The sequence below is a fragment of the Dermochelys coriacea genome, chromosome 22 (assembly GCF_009764565.3).
Source record: "Dermochelys coriacea isolate rDerCor1 chromosome 22, rDerCor1.pri.v4, whole genome shotgun sequence".
In the NCBI taxonomy this organism is placed as follows: Eukaryota; Metazoa; Chordata; order Testudines; family Dermochelyidae; genus Dermochelys; species Dermochelys coriacea.
Window position 1 is genome coordinate 9,094,585 of NC_050089.1, and position 24,746 is coordinate 9,119,330.

The window sequence follows — 24,746 nt, forward strand, 5'->3', positions numbered from 1 at the left end:
CCGCACTGACCGCCAGCAGCCCCCAGCTCTCCAAGCCCCGCAGGGGCCCCTCGGCCGCCGCCATCCTGCCGTCCTCGCTTCGGCGCCGCCGGTGCCTTCGAACCCGCCAATCCGCGCTCCGGCCTGGCCGCGACCAATCCCCGTCCGCTGTCAGCGGGGGCCGGGGGCTGGCTGGCCCGCTGCGCCTGCGCGGGGCGCCCACGGCGGAGCCAATGCGGCGGCCCGCGGAGGCCGCCCCGGAACGGGGAGATGGCGCCTGCGCAATGGGAGGACCCGAGGCCGGGCCGGGCGGCGCTTGCGCAGTGCGAGGCCCGGCCCTGGAGGACAGCTCGAGCGCCGCTCGTGCCAGCCAGCCAGCCGGGGCAGAGCGCGAGCGCGTCTGGGCTGCGACCCTCCCTCCCTCCCTCCCAGCCCGGAGCGGGGCCCGCATCCTGCGCCGCGGGGTGACCGCTGCGCTTCGTTAGCTCTGCAGAGACCACGGGGGGCTGGGCGCTTGCCAGCAGGGCCCCTCCCCATTTGCAGCCCCTCGCCCCACCGCCGGGGCCCCTCCCCATTTGCAGCCCCTCGCCCCACCGCCGGGGCCCCTCCCCATTTGCAGCCCCTCGCCCCACCGCCGCGGCCCCTCCCCATTTGCAGCCCCTCGCCCCACCGCCGGAGTACTCTCTATACCTTCTTGCTGGGGGGACCCTCCCAGTTGCACCTCCTTCTCCCAGCAGTGGTGCCCCTGCTGCATTGCACACCCCCCCCCCCACCCGAAGCGGTAAGTGCTCCCGTTTCGTTACCCAGCACCCCACACCCCTTCCTGAGTAGTGAAGGTAAGAGGCAGAAGACCTCCCCTTCCCCCCCCCCCCACGGGGTGCACTGAATCTCTCAGTCTCCAGTTGCCAAGGGCCCTTCCTTGTAATTCATCTCCGAGCAGCGGCTGCAGACTCCATGGGCGACCTTTATGCTGCAGCCCTTTCCAAAACAGCAGCAGCTCCTTAGGCTGTTACATCGCCCTTCTAAGCAGCTTTCTAGGCCCTCTCTTGGTTGCATTGGACCACCCTTCTCTAACTCCCCTTCCTAAGCAACAGGAGCCCTCTAGCGCTCTGAGGTTACTCTGTCCCAGTCCCCCAGAAATATATATTCCTCTAGTGCCTTTGAGCTGTATTGAACTCTCTTCCTGAAGTCCTGCAGCTTGCTAGGATTGAACCTCACCAGGATCCCTTAGCATTACAGTCTTCATCCCTAAAATTGGATTACGTCCCCTCTCCTTATCTGGGGTTTCTGTACTGCATCCATCGCCATAGTATTTGAGCCCCTTGAAGAAAACAAAATCCTCAGACGTTGCCACTCTTCCAGTGCTCCCTGTAGTAGTACACCCCGTTCCCCACAGCAACCCCACTAGCCATCTGGGATTGTCCCTCCCTCCCCAGCAGTGAGATGAGCTTCTTTGGGTTTGGGCAGAGTGCAGAATTGGAGCTGGTGCTGAGTGATGCAGAGAGCAGGCGCAGGGCTGAGCACAAGACTGAAGAGGGCAAGAAGGAGAAATATTTCCTTTTCTATGATGGGGAGACAGTATCAGGTCGGGTCACCCTCACCCTCAAGCACCCAAACAAGCGGCTGGAGCACCAAGGCATCAAGGTGGAATTCATCGGACAAATTGGTGAGCGGGGAATGTGGGTGTGTGAGTATTGCATGATGGAACGCCAGGGACTTTAATTGGGAGGTTGGAGGGGAAGGGTACTTTATACCAGCATGGAGGAGTGGGTTGGGCTCACAGCTTCCTAAAGCTTGCTTGCAACACATTCATCCACCTGCCATCCTGTAGTGATTCCTCTGGTTGGAGTCTGATTGTTCTTTCCCTTCTGAAATTCAAAAATGAAACCCCTTCAGTGAGGGCAGAAATACACAGCAGTGCATTGCATGGAGTTTTATTTATTTGTTTTGCATTACTAATTTCTCCAGGTTGAATATACTTAAATGTTAACACTGGCAAGGTTCTGTCTCCATTAGGCTAGGAAATGGGAATGTAGTTACAGTGCATCCTGTTCTCGGAAATTGGGTTATGATCCCCAGCGTCTTGTAATTACACTGAAAAGTTCCTTGATTATCAGAAATTATTTTAAATCACCTTTTAGGTTTGGACAATCCATGTGTTCTGTACCTTGAATCTGTGCAGAAGGGAGGTACTTCCACTCCTTTTCCAGGTCATTGTTCTCTCTCATCCTATTTTCCTGTTTCTGCTCATTCAGTGCCCTGAGCTCTGAAATATATAGAGAGAGTTTTTTAGTTCAAATTCAAACCTCCAGGGTTATTTTTAAGTTTTAATATCTTGGCAGCAGCATTCCTTATAGTGTATAAGCTGGGTTCTTTATCATTCCCCATCCTTTTTATTAACATGTTGCTACATCTCTAGCTGCGTTTACTGTGCGATTGATTACATTGTGTGTGATGGCAAGGGCTGCCATGGGAGGTAATGGTTATATGGAGTGCATGAGGCAACAGACCAGCTGGTGTATGTGCACATTTCAGTTAATGAGCTATGTCCCAGAGGCGAACTACCCTTGTGGGTCAGCTTCTTTTCCTTTCAAAGCTTGCTGTCCCCAGCTCCATTGATTTTGTTCATCCTGTTGGGGTGGCCAAGCTCCCTTATCCACATGAAATCATCTGATATCTGAGCTGTTATTTCTGTGATTGCAGTTTGAATTTGGCAATTTTATATTGTGCAAACCCAATTTAGATCAGTGATTCCCTCCCCCCATAACAGGAGGGAAGGTACTTGCCTTACCCACTATGCCATTGGTATAAAGAACTAAACATTTTGTGGACTCATCTGAGTTTGAGTTAAAAAGAAGCGATAAACCCTAGAGTAACTTGCACAGTTTTTATTCGTTTATTTACTCTGCACCATGCATGTGTGGGACTTTTCAGACAAGACCTTAAATCCAGGGCCCTGTCTGCTCTAAAAATCTCGGTAGAAGCTGTTCATCTGCACATCAATGTGATCAACATTTTCAACTTGAGATGGATAACATTTCCTTGTAAATCCCTTGGCACAGAAGATTAAATTGATGTTTTTCCTCACCCAGCCCCATCACCTTCTCTTCATTTCTCTTCTGATTTTCTCCACTTCCACCACATGTTACACTTCTGGGGTCACAGAAATCACATAGCTAATTATATATAAACAGGCCCCATTATCAGAAACTGGATTATAACCTGCCTCTGGGTTTCAAATCTCCAGAGTAAACTCAGCATGAGCTTTACTCTCTGCTCCGCCGCCGACTCGCTGTGCATCCTTGGACAGGCACTCCACCTGTCTCATTGCCCCATTTGTAAAATGAGTGCTTAGGTTGTAAACTCTTTGGGGAAGGCGGACTGTTTTTTTGGTCTGTGTTTGTACAGCATCTAGAGTCTTGGTCCATAACTAGGGCTTCTAGGTGTTATGATATTCCAAAAATAATATTTACAGAGGAGTTTTGAAGACTGATTGATTTGCTCAGTGCTTTGACTTCATGAAGCACTACGTAAGTAGTACATGTCTATTACAGCTATAAAGAGAGTTTTCATAACCAGACTTGAGGTCCAGGTTGTGCTTGGTTATACTACCTTAAACAAAAAAAAACAGCCGCAGTAGTCTGAAAGATAACTGATTGTGCTTCTATAGCACCTTCCATCTCCAAATGCCTCATATTAGGGATTTAGGCTCTCAGAGGTGAGGAGATAGGCATTACCCCCATTTTACAGATGGGGATACTGAAGCACAGAGAAGTGGTGTGATTTATTTAAGATCATAGAGTCTGTGATGGAGCTGGGAATAGAATGCAGGAGTCCTGTATCTGATTCTCTGGTTAACGTCCAGGACAGTTTCCCCTCTGATGGATGGATAGTGCAGATTCCTTTTAGGTCATCAGTCTGTCTGCAGTGACTGTTCTCTGAGATCATCCTAAAAATGCTGGTAGATTTAAAAAAAAAAAAAAAAAGTCAGAATGGAAAACTGTGGCTTTGTTGAACTCAAACTGGGGCTTTTTTCTAACGTTTGACACACTGGTGTCTTTTTAAATATGAAGAATCGTCAATTCCTCCTCTAAAGGTCTAAGTGCCAATCTCAGCTCCTGGGCAGTAATTGCTGGGAGCCTAGTACGCTGGCAGTCTGTTTTTTCCCAGTTTAAACTCAGTCATTACTTTTGGCATTGTGCTGTGAGATGAGTCCTTGTCTCTTCGTATATCACGCCTGCATTCCTTCCCCATCACATAAAGGAGCATCCCTTCTCTCCCTTTGTGGATGTGTATTGAATAGAGAGATGCTTTATTATATGATTGTATTACATTAGAGCCCAGAGGATCCAATCAAGATCAGGGCTTCGGTACGCTAGGTGCTGTACAAACACAGTAGAGATCATTCCAGCCCCAAAGAACTTCCAGTCTACAGAGGTAAGGTGGACAAAAGGGTGGACAAGACAAAGCGTTATCACATATTTTACAGCTGGGGAGATTAGGCACACAGTAAGTGACTTGCCCAGGGTCATGCGTTGAGTCTGTGGCAGAGATAGGAGATCTGGGTTCAGCTCCCGAGTCCCAGGCTAGTGCTCTAACAACAAGACCGCCCTTCAGAAAGCCTCTGCAGCAGGGTTCAGTGGACATGTGATAATGTTTGACCTTGTCTTAGTTGTGACCTCGGCTCCAGATGGTAAGAATTAGGGTTGCCCAAACTTTTCCTAACCAAAGGGCTGTATCGGCAACTTTCTGGGAGCACACCATACAGGAAACTGGAGTAGATTGCCTTTACCCTTATGTATAATAGCGAACTGAATACAGGTCTCCATTTTCTGTTATCTTGGATCAAGATGGAAAATTACATTCGAGGGGCTGTAGTTCCTGTGGGCCACTTTATATTAAAGATGGTCACTTGGTCATGGCTATGCTTGGAGAACTGCTGGAACAATTGGGAGGGCACAGGAAAATGTCTGCCTTTTCATCTGCAGCTGGTTTGAGCAACTCTTCCACACAGAACCTTGTTCCCTAACATTTCCCTGGCCAGCCATGTAGCCATCATAGAACCACCAGCTCAGCTTTACCCCTTGAAGATGTGTTCTCTGCATGGTCATATGCTGTGTGCTGGCATAGTGTGGAACTTAATGGAGTTCTTCACCTTTTTTTGTTCCCTGGAGCTAACGGGGCTACCTCTGCGCTCACTTCTGCTTAAACTTTCTTTGAGAGACATGAGCAATGATAGATGGAAGCCTCCTAGCCTCACGCTTCTGCTTTGTCTCTGCTTCCACATTGTGGGGAAGTTTTGGGGCTTTGTTTTTTTTACTGATTAAAAGTCCAGTGCCTAGACCTTAAAGGTGAGGATCTGCAGGAAGAGATGAGAGAAGGGATGGCACTAGCTGCTGATTTGCTCTGTGATGGTTCCTTGTCTTTGCAGGTAATCTGGATATATTAACCTTGATTACACTGACCTACATAGATGTTCTGGTTTGTTTTTATAGGTAGGGGTAAGTGAGTAAAGCTGAAGAGACATCATGGGAATCTATGCTCCTGCTTTCTTTATCTCCTCTCTCTTCACCTGCTTTCATGGGAGTGGAATATTTACAGACCTTCTCAGCTATTTTTGACACCAGCCTATCCTGTTCCCTTACCCGTGGGTTGGATATTTTGCATGAGCTCATGGGATATCTTATTTCTTCTCTACTTGTACAATGGAGGATGACGCTTTTTGAGGATCCTCAAGCAATTTACAGATACTAATGTAGCAAAGCAACCCTCCAGGGGATGCATAGCTGACCCCATTTTACTGATGGGTGGTGGGAAGCAGCATATGGAGAGGGAAGTATTGAGGGTGTCACAATAAATTAGTGGCAGAACCAAGAATGGAACCCAGGAGTCTAGATTTGCTAAATTGAACCATTAAGAGAGCACTCCTTCCGTTGTATTGGACTCTGTCATGTGCTTGACAGAGGAGAATGTAAGCCACTGTGCGAACATGAGCTGTCCAGTGAGGGGAACAGCACTGCTGATTTCTAGGGTGAACAAACCAATCTGCAAAATTGGGTTCTCGTTTTTACTGGCACTTCAAAATGAGCTTGGGCCCGTGATGGGTCAAGGACCTAACTGTGCATCTCTACTCTTTAGACCCTGGCTCACTCCTCTCACTGTGTATCTGGCCCAGTTGGGGCTGGATGAAGCACGGCCCTTTGTATTTGAACCTCAGGATTTCCAGGGAGACATTCTTTCTCTGGGAAGTGGAGGAGAAGGGATAGAATAGGGAAGAGGCTTTGTAGGGGACTGGTTCCTTTCTGCCATGCCCATTTCCTGCAGTTCTTCTCCCAAAGCTGAGCTACTCACAGGGGAGTGAGCAGCACTGCTTAACTGAGTATTCTCTTCCTAGAGCTCTACTATGACCGGGGAAATCACCATGAATTTGTCTCTCTGGTGAAGGACCTGGCCCGTCCTGGTGAGTTCACCCAGTCACAGACGTTCGACTTTGAATTCACGCATGTGGAAAAACCGTACGAGTCCTACACGGGGCAGAATGTGAAGTTACGGTGAGTCTCCTCCCGCTGTCGAGTTTCTCCCAGTCCCAAGATTCAGCCTTCTCCCTGGGCATTAATTTTCATGCAATGTCTTTCTAGTAAGAGAGACAGTACCAGGTACCCCAAATGAACACACACCAAAAGATAGTACAGCAACACGAGGGTCTAATGCCTATGTCTAAGAGTCAAATTGGGAAGAATAGATAGAACTACAATCTACCTTAAATATAATAAGGAACAACTGAAAATCCAGTAGGGAACTGACAACTTTGACAGTGTGATAACATAGGGCTAGTCTACACTGGCAACATTAAAGCTTTAACGTGGCTTGTGTAGTCGCAGCAGAGCTGTCCCAGTGCTCTTTAAAAAAACAAAAAACAAAAAAACAAAAAAAACCCACCCACCTCCATGAGGGGCGTAGCTCCCAGCGCTGGTGCACTGTCTACACTGGCGTTTTACAGCGCTGAAACTTGCTGTGCTCAGAGGGGTGTTTTTTCAAACCCCTGAGCAAGAAAGTTGCAGTGCTGTAAGGGCCAGTGTAGATAAGCCCATGGATTAGGGCCATGGGGTATGGGTCTTGCCTTTGAAATCGTGGGAAATCAGAGCTGAGAAGTGTTAATTGTTTAAAAGGGGCATGTTATTGAAAAGTGATTGAACTGCTGTTAAACTAACCATTTTCTATCATTTGAAAACAAGCTGACAGTAACTTCTAAAATCTGATTCCCCAGGCATTCCAGCCTGAGCTGTTTTTCCCCAGCAGGGAGGAAGTACTGATAAAATGCTATTCCCAGCTGAGAGGGGCACACACTCCCAGTTAACCCTGCAGAGAGAACAGAGCAGTGATGATAATTTCTAAAGATTGTTGAAGAAATTAATTTCAAATCTGTATCTCGCTAGTAAATAGACAGTTATCTTATGCCTGTGTCACTGGACTCTCCCTTTTAAACTGAATTGTGGCCCTTCATGTGTGTGCATGTGTCTTGAGCCCCTCAAGCTGCTGTTTCTGTGGGGGGTCACAGTATAGTCCCATTTCATGTTTAAACACTAGGCCATGGGGGTGAATTGACAGTTCAGATACTGTGTGTGGGATGCCTAGAAAATCTGTGGAAAATCTACCAACTCCTGTGAACGCCACATGTTTGAAAAGGGAGGTCTTGACCCTTTTCGTCATTCCTTCTTTCTCCCCACTCTTCTAAAATCCACGCTTCTCTCTGGCTTCCCCTCTGTTCCTCCAGTCTGCAGCTACTTCTTGATAGCTCTTGTCTGCGCTGCAACTGCACTTGCGCCCGCCGGCCAAAGGCTCTATGCATCTGATCCTTGGCTGAAATGGAATGTTCAGTTCTCATCACTTGTGATGATGGAATGCAGCGCCGTCTTGGGACAGCATGTCAAGCACTGAGTGCAGTTCCAGAAGCTGTGCAACGAGCTCAGTAGTAAAATGCAGCCTGTCCTGGCTTCTCTTGTGCATGTGGCTCATGCTTGAATTGCTCCTTTTTTTTCCCCTTTTTTCTTCTTGTTTAAAAAATAAGGGAAACCAAAGTCTCTTCTGATTCCCAAACGCTTCCAGTTTATTTGGCATTAAAAGAGCAATGTCTGGTCACTTGCTTCAGTCTCCAGCAGAGTCAGTTAAATGTGTTTCAATAGTCTTGTAATCAGGCCTGCTTAATTTAATCGTGGCTTAGATGCAAAGAAATGCCTTGCTGACATGTTGTTGTTCACAAATTGTAAATCCTATTTCAGAGTTGGGCTGTAAAGGTATGCTGTCACCTTGAAATCTAGTCAACGGGTCAAATGCTGGGGATGCATTTAAGAGGGCTGGATAATTTTATGATCGATATTTAGTTACCTAGGCGGTGATTAGTGTACTCACGTCTCATGCTTTAGGGCAATAAGCCATAGGGTTCAGGCTGGAACGTCTCCCCTGTGTACAGCAGCGTACAATTGCTCAGGTGCACTACAAAGGACTTTGACCTTCTTCTAAACCATCAGGTGTTGTCCACTACGGGAGGCAGATTACTGGACTGCATGGACCAGGTGGTCTGAGCGGCTCCATCAAAGCCCACGATCCTCTCTCCTCCACTCTTAACACCTCCCTCCATGGCTTTTGCACCCGATGAGGTAGTCTGCAAGGGTTCTAATGGATGAGGTGTTCCCCTTGCAGGTATTTCCTCCGAGCGACCGTCAGCCGCAGATTAAATGATGTGGTGAAGGAGATGGACATCGTCGTGCACACACTCAGCACCTACCCGGAGCTCAATTCCTCTATCAAGATGGAGGTGGGAATTGAGGATTGCCTGCACATTGAGTTTGAGTATAACAAATCCAAGTAAGTATCCTGAGAACGGCTGCTGAGTAGAACTCCCTGCATGAGAGGATGCAGCCTGCTGGGTAGGCTGGGTGGGACTCTTAGGGCATGTCTCCACTGTACCAAAAAAAAACCAACAAAAAACCCCACAGCTGACTCATGCCAGCTGACTCAAGCTCCTGGGGCTGTTTCATTGCAGTGCAGACTTCCGGGCTCAGGCTGCAGCTCTGGGACCCTTGCAGGGTCCTAGAGCCCTGGGCTGCAGCCTGAGCCCAGAAGTCTACAACAATGAAACAGCCCCTTACCCTGAGTCAGCTAGCATGGGCCAGTCACGCGAGTCTAATTGTTGTGTAGATGTACCCTTAGAGGCTGCTTAACTTGACTAGATATGCAGAGGCAGCTCCTGTTGTGAACTTTAGGTGGGGCCCTGTAATTTATCTTAGCTCTCCCTGTCCCTATTGTGGATAGCAGGCTGTTCACTGAAGTGCTGAGGCTGTTCCTGCTTTAGATCTCTCCCCTCTCACCACCACCCTGGAATGTGCTTTACCCAGATGGAGGCATCTGCACTCACATACTGAGGGAGGTGCAGAGAATTAGGATGAAGGTGGGTTTATTTTACTCAGATTGAGAGCTCCCATTGTTCTGAGTCCCGGGGGGCCCAATGGCAAAGCTTCTGCTGTTTGCCAGAATGGTGTGATTAAATGTGGGACTATGTGGCTGTTGACTCAGGCACAGAAGTTGGAAATTACCAGTTTAGGCTACATCTAGTCCAGGGGTGGCCAACCTGAGCCTGTGAAGGAGCCAGAATTTACCAATGTACATTGCCAAAGAGCCACGGTAATCCCTTAGCAGCTCCCCCAGCACCTCCTGTCCGCCGGCAGCCCTGCCGATCAGCACCTCCCGCTCCCTCCTTGTACCTCCTGCACACCGCGATCAGCTGTTTCGCTGTTTCGTGGTGTAGAGGAGGCTCTGGGAGGGAGGGGGGAGGAGCAAGGATGCAGCAGGCCAGGGAGGGGGGGTGCGGGAAGGAGCCGGGGCCTTGGGGTAAGGCGTCGAGTGGGGGCGGGGCCTGGGGTTGAACATTGGAAAGTTGGCACCTGTAGCTCCAGCCCCAGTCAGCACCTATGCAAGAAGCCGCATGCAGCTCCAGAGCCACAAGTTGGCCACCCCTGATCTAGTCCATCCTTCCCACCCAGTCTTGGAGCGTCCTCCTGCAGGGTGGTGTTTTAAATTACCTAAGCAATTGCCATTGGGAGACTTGGATCTTGTTGGGAAGTTCTTACGAATGTCCAGCCTAAGATGTTATTTCATCCAATAATCCCATTCAGAGTTGCTGATGCCCAGAGAATTGAGCATGAATGCATAGTTATTGCTTGGAGCAGCCCAGAACGTGTGGCTGGGGTGCCCATGGAATCTGAAGTGTGCCCTGAGGAGAATGGGGAAGTGTCCGACAGGCACATTCCAGCTTGTCAACTTGTTTCCTGCTCTGTTGTGCAGAGACCAAAACTGATCTTGGCTGTCTTACCCACCCTCTCAAGGTACCACTTAAAAGATGTGATTGTTGGAAAAATCTACTTCCTGTTGGTGCGGATCAAGATCAAACACATGGAGATAGATATCATCAAGAGAGAGACAACAGGGACTGGCCCCAATGTTTACCACGAGAATGACACAATAGCTAAATATGAGATCATGGATGGGGCACCTGTGAGAGGTGAGAAGGGGTGGGGAACCATTTACATTCCTCTCCTATAATCTTTGGAGGACCAGAGCTTGTTTTGCACCATTAATTTTTGCCGGAATGTGGGACCTACTGTGAGTCCCATAAAGTCATCATCTATCTTCAACTGAGTGCTTGTTTTCTTGTGTGATAATAGCTGGCTCGTGCATCCCTCTTCACTGGTGAATCTCATGTCAGCTTACAAACGTGGGGGAAATTGAGGCACATTGCTGGTGTCTTTTAAGTCTCCTAGCAAGTCAGTGGTACAGTTAGGAATAGACTTCCACAGCTGACCTGGGCTTGGTCTCAGAACATAGCACTGAAAGGTGGAATCTTATCTCATTGCCAATCCTCTGCAATATCTGGTCTCTCTGGATGATAGTGTTCAGCAGTGGTGACTGGCAGTTCTGTTCTAGAACTCCCATGTCAGTAGCTAGAAGGAATGTCGTTCCATTCTCTTTCTCCTCCAATGTTGTGGGCAATGAAGGGAACCCCGTGGTATTGAAGTGGAGGAAGGACGCTTGCTACAGAGGGCACGACACTGCTAAAGAATAAACATGCTAACTGCTATTCTGTGGGAGCTGAGGGCATTCGGCCCAAACCCCATCCAGCAGTGGTAAGGTATGCCAGACTCAGGCACAGAGTTGCAGGCGTTAGCTTGCTCTGGTTTTACCTTTTTGGGCCGGTGCTGTCCTTGCGAGATTTGAATCAGTATGTTGTGCCTATGCTCATGCCTTTTGCAGGGGAATCCATTCCAATCCGACTCTTCCTGGCGGGCTATGAGCTGACACCCACTATGAGGGACATCAATAAGAAGTTCTCAGTGCGTTATTACCTCAACCTGGTGCTGATAGATGAAGAAGAAAGGCGCTACTTCAAACAGCAGGTGAGAAAGGGTGGGACTTTACCGTGCGGGGGACGGTAGCCAGCCAGTCAGGTGCTGCTTCAGGCACTCCATTATAACTCACAAGAGAAGAATGTGGGGCAGCCTGGCTGGTGATGTGGGGGAAGATGCTCCTCCCTGGGTACCCACTGGAGCCAGATCATTTGGGGGGTGGATAGAGGATGCACCTGCCTATCTGGGTCTGTTAGGGATGCTCCTCAGAGAGGGCTTATCCACTGTAATCCCCCTATCAATTCTCTGTGCTGCATTAACCATGGCAGATGTCGCCCCACATACTAGGAGAGACCTGACAGCTAGTGGCTGCCTCTGGCCCATCCTCTGAGGAGTGCTACCATCCAGCCTTCCAGAGGTCTGCACTGCTTGGGCCCCTCTCTTGAAGCTGGAATGGCCTTTCCCAGCTGAAGGATGGAGAGTGGAATAGGCCAGCATATGGGGATGGATGCAAGTTACTGCTCCAGCAACTTAGGCAGACGTTCAGACCTGTGAGTACATCCTGGGTGGGGCCAGCGTAGCCGCTGCATGTCCTAATGGGTCCTGCTGTCTGCGTTCTGACAGGAAGTGGTACTATGGCGGAAAGGAGACATTGTGAGGAAGAGCATGTCCCACCAGGCAGCCATTGCCTCTCAGCGGTTTGAGGGGACGTCCGCCCATGCTGAGGCCATGACCCCCAGCCAGCCTGCAGAAAACAACAGCCGGCAGTGAAACGCCCTGTGGAGCGACGCTGCTGCAGAACCCAAGTGTCCAGGGCCGGCAGCAGCAACGAGGGGAAAAGAAAATATTTCACCAGAGACTTATGAAAATCAATATCAGTTTTTTGACTTAATTCTGATCTTCGAAGGACCAGTCGGGTGGGGTGGGGGCCATGTAAGCTACAGCAACTACGGCACAAAGTTGAACGTGCCTCCGTGTTCCCCAACCTCCTACATTCCTCTGGGGTAGGCTGCTTTTATACATGCAGGGGCCATTGGGCTGCCTGGCTTTCCTGTTGCCATGAGACCCCTTCAGCATGGCAGTGGGGAGGCGAGAGGGGGGGGAAGGGGAAATTTGATGCTCCTCCTCGGCAGTAGGTATGTCACTTTGGGCATGTAGGAGGGCATTTTGCTGCCATGGAGAAGCCCTCGTGAGGTGAGTGGGAGGAGGGAGCCTGATGAAGCATTTCAGCTGGAAGGCAGGAGTGTGCGTGCGCGGAGTTTAAGCTTGAGGTGTAGCCTGCGTGATGGGTTCTCCCCCGTGCTGTTCCTGGAGGCTCTGCTGCAAATGGTTATATAACTAGTTGAATCAGCTCTGTGAATAGCAGAGCCAGGTTGTGCAGCGTAGCAGATGATGCTGCCTTCGTGTCCTTGCCTTGGGAGCTCATGGATGCAGCGTCTCGGAGAGCAGGAGGTTTGGTTAACATTTAAAAACGCAGATAGCAGCTGTGTGTGGAATTGACGGGCATATGGATACTGTATAGGGCAGATAAAGTATGGGTGAGCTAGCAGAGCTGCTCGGCAGAGTCTGGGAGGAAAGTGTCCAGTGAAAGAGAGCGCACAGAGCCTTGATAGTCTTGCCTCTGGGAGGTCAGGCTGTAGTTTGTAATCCATGCTGTATGACAGAGCCATGCTAGTGCATCTGGGCCCTGGGATGCTTGTGTATGCTGGAGATAGAAGAGAGTGTAATAGCAGAGCAGTTGTACAGATTCCACATGCGGTGGTGGAAAGCAGTTGCAGTCAGGTCTTTCTAGGAGTGGTACAGGGAAAAGCCATGTGGTGTGTGAGAGAGAGAGCAGCAGCAGTGCCATAGCCTTTGCAGCCTCTGAAGTGCTGCTGTAAGTGATGGACTGTTTCCCTTCTGGCTTTCGCCTTGTTTCCAATTTATCTGAATGAAACTCTGCTTCATTTGGCCCTAGGATTCACCCCAGTGGTGCTGTAGTTAAACCTCATGGGGACTTCCCTGATTGGCTGAAAATTATCTGAAAGAGTAGCAGGGTGGGACAGGAGGGGACATAGGGGTGTTCTTTAAATGCACCTGTATGTAAAAGGCTTGAAGGATACCCCCTGGGCACCTGGGATGGGCTATTACTATTCCTGGCAAATGGGACACCTTTGTTTAAAAAGCTACTGGCCTGTATGTGCTGCTAAGTGAAGTGAAGCAAAATGGCAGGCAAAACTTTCTGCTTCCATACAGACAGCTCTTGCTCAGTTGGGCCTGATGAGAACAGTAGTGGTGGTGTCTTTGGGCATGAAGCTATCTGAGGACCTGAGCATGGGATGTCTTTCACTCTTAAAATAAACTCCATTTAATCTTTTAAGTGGGATCATGAGAATGTACCCAGAAGGGATTCAGTCCTCCTTTAAAGTTCAGAGATGGTCTTTTAGACTTAACTGATTGACGGGATTTGGATGTTCTCCATCCTTTTTAGATCCCTTTCTAGGAAACAGGTAATAAAACCTCCAACCAGCATATGGAGACAGAAACCTGAACTAAACCAGGACATCAGCTCCCTCTAACAGGAGCGGTACTGATGGTTTTCCTGAGGTTCTGCCAGGCTTGCTTCTGATTCTGGAATTTCCTCTGGCTGGATGCAGAGCTGTTCTCTTGCTGTTGGGAAGTTAAAGCATCTGCTGCAACGTTTAGCTCTGTGAGAGACAGTGCCCTGGTGCCTGTAGTGATGGTGGGGTCTGGGTGGGAGGGGGGTGATGTTTGCGTAGTAAGAAAGCTGCTGTAGTTCAGTGATAAATGTATTTTCTGCTTGCCAAACTAAGTTTTATTTTCACTCAGTCACATATAGGGCTATGGTTCTTAACCTAGATGGAGAGTCCTGCTCCATCCCAGGGGATGTTAATTTCCTCTTCTCTGCTGTGAACACTAGTATCACACCATGTTCTGCACTGTAGTAGTGAGGATGTGTGGCTTACTCTGCCTCTGTATGTGAGAGATCCTTGCTGTGGACTGGAACAGCAGTCTCCTCCGTCAGACCAAAGCACACTCATATTAAAGGCAGCCGCTTTGTTACATCACGCATAGGGGTAGTGGTGTGCTTTAGGCCTTACGTAGCCAATGAACGTGGACGCTACTTCTGCTCTGCTTCTGCCCTATTAAGAGGGATCAAGGTGTGCCATGGCAATGCACAATCATTTGAAAACAGGTGAGGCTCCCTTTAGGAGACAGTCCCGGTAACAGATGGTATCTGTGGGGCTGAGCCTAGCCCAGCTGCACCGTGACCCACTCTCTCCTTTGCCTCATCTCAAAACGGCCATCCTGAAATCCCTTTGTGCTTGAATACTTCTCTCGGTTGTAGTGTGTTGGTGTTAAGAAGCCCAGTGGGTGAACACATCTCTGCATTAGGTGAGTGGTGAAACAGGATCAGTGATGGACCTGAGGAGATTGCCTAAAGATGGAAAACCCCCTCTCCAAGATTTTCAGACGGCATTTGCTTGTCACTGTGAGAGGGATTAGTCAGAAAAGGTGCATGAGCCAAAATATTTCCTTTTGTTAACTTTTCTGCTCCTCTGTGTCCCCCCTCACAGGACTAGGCTTGAGAGTCACCCCCCCCCCACACCTTTTTACCTTCTCTGATTAGATGATTCAACCTGCTTTCTATTATGCCCTGTGTTTGGGGGTGATGATACTTGCCCCATCTATAATGATTGGCTCTTGAGAGGAGAGACATGAAAATTCAACTCCAAGCCCCTACAGAAAAGAAAAAGCCAACTCTTTAATAAGAGGAGCGGGGAGCTATTGTGGCTTTCGCAGCGCACCCCATGCTTGGTTGTTTTATCCTGTATTGTGGGTATCCCCTCTCCTCCAAGCAGATTCTCACTGGGCGGAGTGGTGCATAGGTACTGAACTAAGCAGTGCAACTTGTAATTTAGCCTCTGCAGTGTTTACATGTTTCTTAATTCATCTTTTCAATAGCTGTATTTTAAAATTTGTTTTTTGTCTCTTGGATTAAAAGGGCCATTCTAGGCTTTCAAATGCTGTGCATTAGTTTGTCCAACTTGTTTTACGTTGCAGTTCTGAACTATCCTACCTATCCTCAGGTTGGGCACTCAGCAGGCACCTGAGGGAGGGAGAATCCAGTCTTTTTTCTCACTGTTCCACACCCTTCGAGGCAGCACAGAAGTGGTTCTTACTGGGGAAAGTTAATTGGCCCCATTTTAAGCCATGTAAAGTGCACCTAGAGTCATGCTGATGGGTGACTTTTACAGCTATTCCATCCCAGTGGGTTGGTTTTTCTCCTTTTACCAGGACCTAGAGCAAGCTCAGTAAGTGAACTGGCTCTGAACACTAGCCCAGCACAAGGATTAAACTACAGCCCACATCATTAGGTCCTAAAGGCTACAGTATTAAAAACTTGAAATCAGGTCTTAAACTCTCCATGCAGCCTGCTTTGCTGAATGTGTATCCTTGCTCTTGAGAGATCTGTCTCTCTGCAGCACGGAAAGGTTTGCACTGAGGAGTGGAAAGAGCCTTGTGTGTCTGGGCACTGCTTGTCATAAAGGGAATCAGGAAGGCAAGCTCTTTTTGGTTCTCTCTGTAGTAAAGAGGAGCTGCAAACCCTTCCCCATCCCTGAGAAATCAAGTAGGTATCACTGACTTTAAAAAAGCTTTATTTAAAAATAAGCACAGTGCACCAATGTAACAGTGAATATATACGCCTCCTTTTGGTCCGCTCGCAGAGTCTTCCCTGGGGCTGGGTTTAAGAATATAAATTTGGAAGGGAGGATTCTGGCTGGATGGGAGGCATTTTCAGCCTCGATGGGCCCCGTTGCTGCAGTCTGTCTAACTTGGTTTCTCTTCAAGGCTCAAGATGAATTCAAATTCCTCTGGGTGAAGGGACAGGAAAAGGGAGTAAGAAGAACAACACACTAGTGTCCTAAGCAAAGGGTTCTCCTTAGCAGGAATCTTGTCAAGACACCCCTAGTAGGGGGAAGGTTCTTACCGTCTGTCAGGGGTTGGACAGAGAGCCTCTGCCTGCTGAACAGTGTCATGTCCTTCAGCGGGCCTCCCGAAGCTGTGTGTGCCTGGTGGTGAGCCTTCAGCTCGGACAGGGGGATGAAGCACTTAGTCATCCGCACAAATTGGACATCCACCTGGTGAGTGGGGAGACATGAGCAGTGAGGGAACACAGTTGCTAGAAATGGACAAGAACTATTGACATTAGAGCAGTGGTTCTCAACCAGGGGCACGCAGAGATCTTCCAGGGGGTACAGCAACTCATCTAGATATTTGCCTAGTTTTACAACAGGCAACATAAAATGCACTTGTGAAGTCAGTACAAACTAAAATGTCATACCATGACTTGCTTACTCTGCTCTATATGCTATACACTGAAATGTAAGATTAATATTTATATTCCAATTGATTTATTTTTTACTATGGTGAAAATGAGAGACAGCAATTTCAGTCAATGTGCTGTGACGCTTTTGTATTTTTAGGTCTGATTTTTGTAAGCAAGTAGTTAAGTGAGGTGAAACTTGAGGGTAGGAAAGACAAATTAGACTCCTGAAAGGGGTCCAGTAGTCTGGAAAGGTTGAGAGCCACTGCATCAGAGGAAGGAGTCCATTTCCTTGTTGGGGGACAAGACATTTATTAGGGATGTAGGGCTGATGTCAAATACTACCCTACAGCTGTGTTCTTGTGCTTTAAGAATAAACACTGCCTAGTGTAGACTCAGCTTGGGACTTAAAGGTGTGCAGAGTAATCTTCCATCCCCAGCCACTGAGCTCTGTACTACAGAGAGGCTAGAGGTTCTGTTTTCAGGCAGCAGGGTTTCCAAGTGAGGTGGTAAGAACTTACGGGTATATGGATCTCTGCATTCTCCAGGATGGGGGGCCCAAGGTAGAGCAAAGGAGCAGGGAAACAACTGGAATGAATTCCCTCTCATGACAGAGGTGGTGTAGGTTCGAACAGGGGCTTTGATAGACCAGGGAGGCCATCCGATTCTCTCCTTTCCTCTGCCCACATCATCAATGTTCAGAACTGGCTGTGTGTGTAACTTAATACATTACCATGGACCACTTGGGGTTCTCCTTGGTACTGGAGGAATCGTAGTGAGGGTCCTTCTTGTCAAATTGAGTGTGGTCTGGGTAAGCCTCCTTCACAATCTAAAATTAAAAGGGAAGCAGAGCAGAGATTCATGAGTAAGACTAGAGTTGTTGACACCTCTTGACCCACCATAAATGAGAGGAAGGGCATATCAAAAGCAACACCTTTAGCACACCCTTCACTACTATGCTTTAGAAATACTACCTAGGCACCCTCTGAGCCTGGTTAGGTATATGCAGTTTCCATATGGGTAAACTGAGTCAGAGGTTTAAGGGATTTGTCTAAGGTTGCAGTCAGAACTGGGCATAGAATTCAAGGCCCTAACTAATAGTCAAAAGTGCACATCTCGGGATAAAGTCACTGACTGTTGAAGCAGGGCATCTGAACGATCAAGGACTGGGGTTCCTGCACTCTGCCTATACCTCTCATGATCAGCCAGTTGAGTATTCCTAGCAGCATAAGATATGAGGCGTCCATCAAAAGATCTTGATGAGGAATAATGGGGCAATACTGCTGCAGAGTTGCCAGTTTCTCCCTGGATATGACCATAGGAGCTCCAGTCTAATGGGACGACATTCTTCTTTACGTTCTCTGCCCAAAGCATTTTAAACAACACTGAGAGCAACAACGTGCCAGTGCACCACCGTGGAGGAGAGAGGGTGGGCAAGGACCATGTCACTGGGATACCCATGTACTCTTAACCTTGTAGACCTATGGAGATCAGCTGCTTAAAGTCTAATCCGAAAGACCATCTTCATACACAACTGTGTGGAACTCAATGGGCCAGATTCTATTTGGACATTGGTGTAAATCTGGCCTTACTCCATTGCCTTGTCTGGAAACACTCCAGCATGAAACCAGCAAGATCACCTAAGTTGGCTCTGTTTCTGTTGGGAAAGGGTGAAGTGGGAGTCAGCCCTGCTGGTCTGTGAACCAGCAATTGTAGGCTCTTCACAACTAATGATTAGGCCACTCTTGCATTTCTCTGGGGTTGAGGTAGGAGCAGGGCTCTAATGTGTTGCTGTTTCCAATAGACCAGCAGTGAAATATTTCACTGTTGCAAGGATTAGAAAGAGGCTCTCACCTTGATAATTCCAGCTATCCCAGGCTCTTTGCAGTTACTGTGATAGAAAAATGCTTCTTGCCCAACTTTCATGTCTCTCATGAAATTCCGTGCCTGTCAGATGATTAGATAAGAGACCACTGAACTTTGTAATTAAGCCATGAGGAGGGCCTGCAGTGTCCCCTATAGGAAGGTTTCAAAAGGCTGTCCCCATTAGCTGCTTAATGAAACAAGAAGGAAAAATGGAAGTGCGGAGAACACTGGTGCTTCAGATCTGCTCATACAAACATTCCTACAAATGTCAAGGATGTTTTATTCTCTAAGTTCAAGTAAGAAAAACAAGACTGACCCAGGGTCGTAGTAGCTATAAAGTCTATTGGAATTCAGCAGCTCTGCCATTCTTTCAGCAACTGCAGGAGTCTAAAGTTCCCAGTTACAGAACAAGCAGCAAAGCTGGATTTGTTTATAAAGAGACAAAATTGTGCTTAGATTTCCCCCTGTACCAGTGTGCCGAAACAGAAAACTACATAGACAAGAAGCTGGAGTCACGTTAGCTGGGGCTTTGCAGGAAAAAACTGAAGAGGAAAGAAATGAGGGTTGTTTGTTTTGAACCTGTATATGTCCTTCTGAAACCAGACAGAAAAATCAGACTACTTTCCAGAGGACTGGCCTGCCTGAATAGGTCTGGGGAGATTTTTTTTTTTTTTAAGCCATAGATAATTAGCCATAGTGCAGCAAGTAGGAACAATTGGCTTAGTGTACGCAGGGGAAGAATTTGGACACTGGAACAGGCAGGGTGAACAAGTCATCTATTTTGCCTGCAGTCTAGCATTTATAAAGAACTAATTTTTGTTTTCTTATTGTTTTCAATAGTGATATTTCAACGACGCTGTATTTGCAATCCAGGCCTTCAATCACTGCTCCTTACCTGGTAATTCCTGACTCCATCCCAGCATGCTGTCTGATTGGGTTGAGCCTTTAAGTCTTCAATGCCGAACTACCCAATCAAAGTAAAAACAGAAGGTTAGACTTGGATTGTCATTTGGATTTAATGTATTGTCTATGTACATTAATGTGTTTCTAGGGCATCTCTCCTCATACTGTCTGGTTTACAAAGCGCTTGGTTTAAAGTAAAGAAAGTTAAAGCTGTAGAGGCAATGCTTTGGCAGTCTAAGGACCAGGTCTGAAACAGAGACTTCCTGCTGTCCTGGATTAAAAATCCTACCAGGGTCAATTCAACCATTCGTGGTCACAAGGTACATACATTGAGTTCCACACACAGTGCCTGGTGTGGCTTTTTTTACAGGATCTCTCTGGGTCTGGAAGAGAATGAAATCTGTGTGTGCGCACACCCAGAAAGAGAAGGGTATTTGAGAAGAGGCTGACTCTTTATTGTGAAAGAAAGAAAAAAAGATAACTCTGATATTAAAGAGAACCTGAATCCTGTGACCCCACAATCCATAAAGTTTAGACGCTAGCCTTCTAGCTAGAAATAAAACAGCTTCCCTTCCTCCTCATTCCTGAATGCACATGCTGGGATGGTGACAGTAAGGAAGATCCAGTGCTTACTTTCACATCCACTCCCCTCTCAAACCTGCTCTCCGGCTCTGATTTCATCAGCCAGTGGCTGTACGCTTGCTTCCTTCCCTGTGCACTAGGGCAGGCCACCTTCTTGGTAGCCTTTCCTGTGCTGCTCCCCACGGGCTTTGAACGCCTCTCCTTAGCTGCAGGCATCATGGGTTCCTCCTCCTCCTGAATCTTTCTTTTGGCAAATTTAGCAGCAGGCCTCTTTTTATCTTTAAAAAGAAAACACAACGTGAGTGGAGAAATCAGAACACATTGTTTCCTAATTTGACAATTGCTGTAAACACCTGACTTATATCCTAGCGGGCTTGATAGGAGACAACATTTGGCTAGAAAAGGAGTTTTGGTGGATCCCTGCCTCTAGCTTAGGCAGTTGACATCACTTGCAAAGATTTCCAGCATATCAGAAATGTGTTCCAAGATTAAAAAAAAAAAAAAAAAAAAAACAGGAGTTTTTATTGTTGGTTGGATAGCTGTGGTCTAGCTATTGCCAAGGTTTTGCTCGTACTGTCATTTAAATATAGACAAGTCACAGTCTATTAGCTTGATTCAGAAAACTGGCCCTCATGACATGCAACAATCAGACTACTTTGTACTAACAGATGAGAAACTAAGTGCAGGCAGCCAAACTCTGTGAATTAGCCCATAAGTGAACACACAAAAATTGTACATCACAGTGTACTTTATTTTTAATCTCCTGTACTACAGCACCTAGAAGCCTCAGAGGTACAGGCCTCACTGTGCTAGATGCTAAGAGACAGTCCCTGCCTGAAAATGGTTAAAATCTTAAATAGCACGCAGCCAAGAGAGCGGATAACAGAGGCACAGAGGAAAAAAAAGTGACTTGCCCAAGTTCGCACAGCAAATCAGTAGCAGAGGTGGGAATACAATGTCCAGTGCCCTAACCACTAAGTCTCATTGCCTCTAACAAAGTTGGTTAGTTATTTGATAATACTCCTCTGTATTCTAGCAAGTAGTACAACAATTCTACACAGTATTTTGACTTAGAGTACCTTTACAGTGGACAGTCTAAGGATGCTTTACAAATATTAAATTAAATCTCCCAACAGTAAAGAAACATCACTATCCCTTATTATAGAGATGGGAAAACTCTTGTCAGGTCCATATGGGTCCCCCAGACCATTTGTAGAAGAGAGACATACAATCTGCAAAATCCTTGCCTATGAGAAGGTGGGCAGCTTACAGGCAAGTACACAGAGTATTTGTCCATGTTTTTACTATAAACTGGAACACGCACCCAAATCCGAGAACCCAACAGCCAAAAAGCTACAGCTGTTGAGCGGGGTAAGACTTCTGCACAGACCTGCCAATGTTGCTCTGCCTCTCTTTTTGCCTTGCGAAGACATCTCTGGCTTCCCTGAACTAGTTTTTCTGCAAGTAGAAGCACCTGTGGGGAGGCACTTGCTGTTACTACTTATTCAAGCAAAAAGAGAGAGAAACCATTCCATTCATTTAAAGAAGTAAAAATTGGCTATTGTGTTAGTATTTTGCTGTGATTTATAATATATATCAGGGATGAAGACTCTCCAAACAGCTGCTCTTCCACTGCTAAACGGAAATTTGTACATATTTTGGCCTTTCTGACAATCTGGGACTCTTTGAGGAAGTTTTTTTTTGGGGGCGGGGGGGAGAGACGGACAAATGTCCCCGTCCACCTTCCCCTCACTCCCACTCCTGCAGCGGACTGGGCACCAGCTATGCTGCTGCGGCAGAAAGGGTATAAACGTTCCCCCTTCTAGGTGCAAGCCGCTGAGTCCTATCCTGGGAGCACTGGATGGTTCATGGGGCAGAGCCTTGCAGCTTTAGGTGGCAAGTTTGAATCCTCCAATGGTAGGTGTTGGCCCAACCTGATGTCTGCTTAGCGAGCTAATGGGCAACTTTGCTAGTAACCACAGCACAACAGTCATTGCTCCCCAGGCTTGCTCCCTCCCCTCCTCTCCTTTCCTCTCCCCCGCCCCCATGCCCAGGGCTTGCTCCCTCCCCTCCCCCGCCCTCATGCCCAGGGCTTGCTCCCTCCCCTCCCCCCATGCCCAGGGCTTGCTCCCCTCCCCCATGCCCCCCTCTAGCCACCCGCTCCACCGTCGCCAGGGCTCCCCTCACCAGCTGCGGGTGCAGCAGCCCCTCTCCCTGGGGAGGGAAGGAGGGATGCTCCTCCTGGCTGCACAGGGGGTGGGGGGGATGGACCCCCGCCTGCCTCTCAGCCTACTGAAGGTCGGCGGGCAATAAAAGTTATGCAAACGTGCAATGCCTTTAAGACCCTGCCCCCTGCCCAGCGGCCAATGCGAGAGCCTCAACCCCGCAGTGGGGGGAAGGGGGTCTACAGCTCCCACAATTCCTCAGCCTCCCCGCGCGGTGCTTTCTGGGCGCTGTAGTCCCGCGCCCCGTCCTGAGCCGGGGATCCTTTGCGGGCTGCGCTCCGCTGCGGACTACAACTCCCGCCGTGCGGCGCAGGGCAGGCGCCCCGGCACAGGACGGCTGCTGGCATGGCTTGGAGAGGCTGCAGCCGGTTAGGGGCCCCGCTGCGGAGGAGCCCAGGCTGGCCTCAGGGGTTGGGGCGCAGGAGGATCGTCTCCTGCATTGATCGTAAGGTTCAGGGCAGAGGGGCCGAGCCCCCGCAGTGCGCGGGGCCAGGCGGTGCAAGGGGGGGCAGGATGTGGGAGCAGGGGCGCCCAGAGGCGATGGGGATGGGCGCATCTGACATAGAAGGGAGGTGGTGGAGGGGCTGGGGCCCATAAAACCAGTGCTGCGACTGAGCCTCCTTCCTCTGTCCATTCGGGAACAGCAGGCGTTGCTGAGTGTGGTCCAAAGCGGGTAATGCATTTAAGAAAGGGAACACTTAGGTTGTACATCAGGAGAAGCTTCCGGCCAGTGAGATCTTTCCAGCTGGAGAATGGTCTCACTAGGGAAGTAGTGAAAGTCCCATGTGTTGGTGCTGTTCAAACAACTTGCACAGCGCCCTGACGCATTGTAGGGCCTGCAAATCTAATTGTAAGTGGGGGTTAGACTAGATGATCTTTGCAGTCCCTTCTAACTCTATGATTCTAAGAAGTGGGAATTTCATGAAGCAGAACATAATTATGCACATTAGCCTTTAGCCAAGGCACTAGGATTCCTGTCTCTACTTTTGCAAGAAGTGCTATAGGATCTTGAAATGTGGACTATAAAAAAAGGAATATATTTTGCTTATAGCCTTTACTGATTCTTTATGATGTGTGAAGATGGTCTAAAGTTTGTTTTAATTTTTTTCTGCTTGTATTTTATCTTATAAAGATTAGAGTGTAAACTCTTCAGGGCACGGACTCTTTCTGCATGTTTGTACAGCACCCAGTACAGCCGGGGTCTCTGAATGTGGTTACAATAGAATATTTTAAAATGAGGAATATCAATTCTTGTCTTCCCAATTTTTGCTAGAGGATCCTCTGAAGGACCTGGGGGGTTAATAGTTCCATTGCAGGATTTTGAAACCTGGGCTGTAGCTTTCCTAGCTGTAACTGAGTGGGAAGGGAGAATGGGTCTGACTCTATTTGGGTTTGCTTTGCATGGTTGGATTTTGTTTAACTCTGACAAAAACAAAGAGCTCTAACCTGCATGTGACTCCACATTGCCTTCTCCCCAGGGGTGTACGTATGTCACAGTTACACCAGTACAGGATCTAAGGTCACATGCTTGCATATGTGAGACTTTCCCTAGTAAATTACTGGTGTAAATTGCAATGATGAAGCACATCTATGCTTAGGGCTCATACTAGTGTAACTACATGGGTTCATCCCCCCTACCTCTCCTTTGCAGACAAGGTTTTTACATGGAAGCTGGAGTTGGTTTCAGTAAGTTTTGCTCTGTTGTGAAGCCTCAACCCAGCTTTCCAGTGAGTTCTCCAGAAAAGCAAAGAAATCACAAAGTGATCATTCTAATGGAGAGGGAGAAGAAATATCCAGGCAAACAACAACAACAAAAAAACAACCCTGTAGAATATTAAGGCTACCTTTATGCATAAAAAAACACCAATAGAGCCCACCCCCCCGCCCCGTTTTAGTTGTGTATTGCAGTTCATGTTCAGTGACCACAAGAGATCAGGCCCTTGGTTTTGTTTCACCAGAAGGCAGCCCCTCTGCTAGACCACTGCCTTGTAGCAGCATGCAGAGGCATTCATTCTGCACTGATTCACTGGGATAATAGAGTGGGTCAGTGTAGATAATAAGGCTAAGAGATATCGGACTGTGAACAATAATTATTACAATGTTTCAAATTGGTCTTGGGTATTAAAGAAGTGAGGAGGTTTGCAGCCTCCTTCCGCATCCTCTGAAAGCATCCACTCTTCTTCCAGCATCCACAGGCCTGACCGAGGAGCAGAAGGAGTTCCAAAAGGTCGCCTTTGACTTTGCTGCCAAGGAGATGGCCCCGCACATGGCAGAATGGGATGAAAAGGTGAGAGCACAGGCCAGCTGCCAGCCCACAAAAGGGATACTTCACCCAACACCCTCTCCTCCCTCGGGAGTTCCTCTTGCCTGCATTAAAGGACTAGTCATTTCTTTTCTTTTCTTTTTTCCCCTGCAGCATCCCCCTTGCCCCAGCCCTGCAGGTAGTGGTGTCCTCAGTAGCTC

At 48.1% G+C, this 24,746-nt stretch overlaps 4 protein-coding genes across 6 annotated transcripts in view; 2 read left to right on the top strand and 2 right to left on the bottom strand.

Annotated features, from left to right (window-relative positions):
• The window catches only part of NCAPD3 (non-SMC condensin II complex subunit D3), a 49,625-nt gene extending 49,408 nt beyond the window's left edge, over nt 1-217 (bottom strand). The window contains exon 1 of one of the 2 annotated variants that reach the window (XM_038380930.2): nt 1-217. In XM_038380930.2, the coding sequence (XP_038236858.1) occupies nt 1-64 (64 nt within the window). In that variant the 5' untranslated portion in view covers nt 65-217. The other variant, XM_038380931.2, reaches the window with a different exon arrangement.
• On the top strand, nt 204-15,409 carry VPS26B (VPS26, retromer complex component B). The gene is made up of 6 exons (XM_038380934.2): nt 204-1,645; nt 6,374-6,530; nt 8,680-8,844; nt 10,362-10,537; nt 11,287-11,429; nt 12,003-15,409. Exons 1-6 carry the CDS (start codon nt 1,423-1,425, stop codon nt 12,147-12,149), a joined length of 1,011 nt encoding a protein of 336 aa, XP_038236862.1. The 5' UTR covers nt 204-1,422; the 3' UTR covers nt 12,150-15,409.
• THYN1 (thymocyte nuclear protein 1) lies at nt 1,774-22,441 on the bottom strand. Of its 2 annotated transcripts, XM_043501063.1 has the most exons (9): nt 22,246-22,441; nt 21,449-21,532; nt 20,110-20,336; nt 19,469-19,537; nt 18,562-18,654; nt 17,441-17,536; nt 16,372-16,522; nt 2,147-2,245; nt 1,774-1,847 (listed from the first exon to the last, which is right to left on the bottom strand). In XM_043501063.1, the coding sequence occupies exons 2-9, from the start codon at nt 21,489-21,491 to the stop codon at nt 1,789-1,791; spliced, it is 837 nt and encodes a 278-aa protein (XP_043356998.1). In that variant the 5' UTR covers nt 21,492-21,532; nt 22,246-22,441; the 3' UTR covers nt 1,774-1,788. The 2 variants fall into 2 exon arrangements, with proteins under 2 accessions (XP_043356998.1, XP_038236870.1); XM_038380942.2 differs by lacking the exons at nt 1,774-1,847; nt 2,147-2,245 and adding an exon at nt 16,023-16,255.
• The window catches only part of ACAD8 (acyl-CoA dehydrogenase family member 8), an 11,511-nt gene continuing 9,188 nt past the window's right edge, over nt 22,424-24,746 (top strand). Inside the window, exons 1-2 of the mRNA XM_038380932.2 lie at nt 22,424-22,728; nt 24,470-24,570. Of these exons, the coding sequence (XP_038236860.1) occupies nt 22,629-22,728; nt 24,470-24,570 (201 nt within the window). The 5' untranslated portion in view covers nt 22,424-22,628. The remainder of the gene's footprint in view (nt 22,729-24,469; nt 24,571-24,746) is intronic.

Bases quoted from the DNA above. Each gene is read 5' to 3' on its own strand.
- VPS26B (XM_038380934.2), top strand. From the start codon at position 1,423: ATGAGCTTCTTTGGGTTTGGGCAGAGTGCAGAATTGGAGCTGGTGCTG. The intron at 6,531-8,679 runs GTGAGTCTCCTC...TTCCCCTTGCAG, and splicing joins GGGCAGAATGTGAAGTTACG to GTATTTCCTCCGAGCGACCG. The intron at 10,538-11,286 runs GTGAGAAGGGGT...TGCCTTTTGCAG, and splicing joins GGATGGGGCACCTGTGAGAG to GGGAATCCATTCCAATCCGA.
- THYN1 (XM_043501063.1), bottom strand. From the start codon at position 21,491: ATGTCTTCGCAAGGCAAAAAGAGAGGCAGAGCAACATTGGCAG. The intron at 16,523-17,440 runs GTAATGTATTAA...CCCACTCACCAG, and splicing joins AGAACCCCAAGTGGTCCATG to GTGGATGTCCAATTTGTGCG. The intron at 1,848-2,146 runs GTACAGAACACA...TTTGAATTTCAG, and splicing joins CCCTTCTGCACAGATTCAAG to AAGGGAAAGAACAATCAGAC.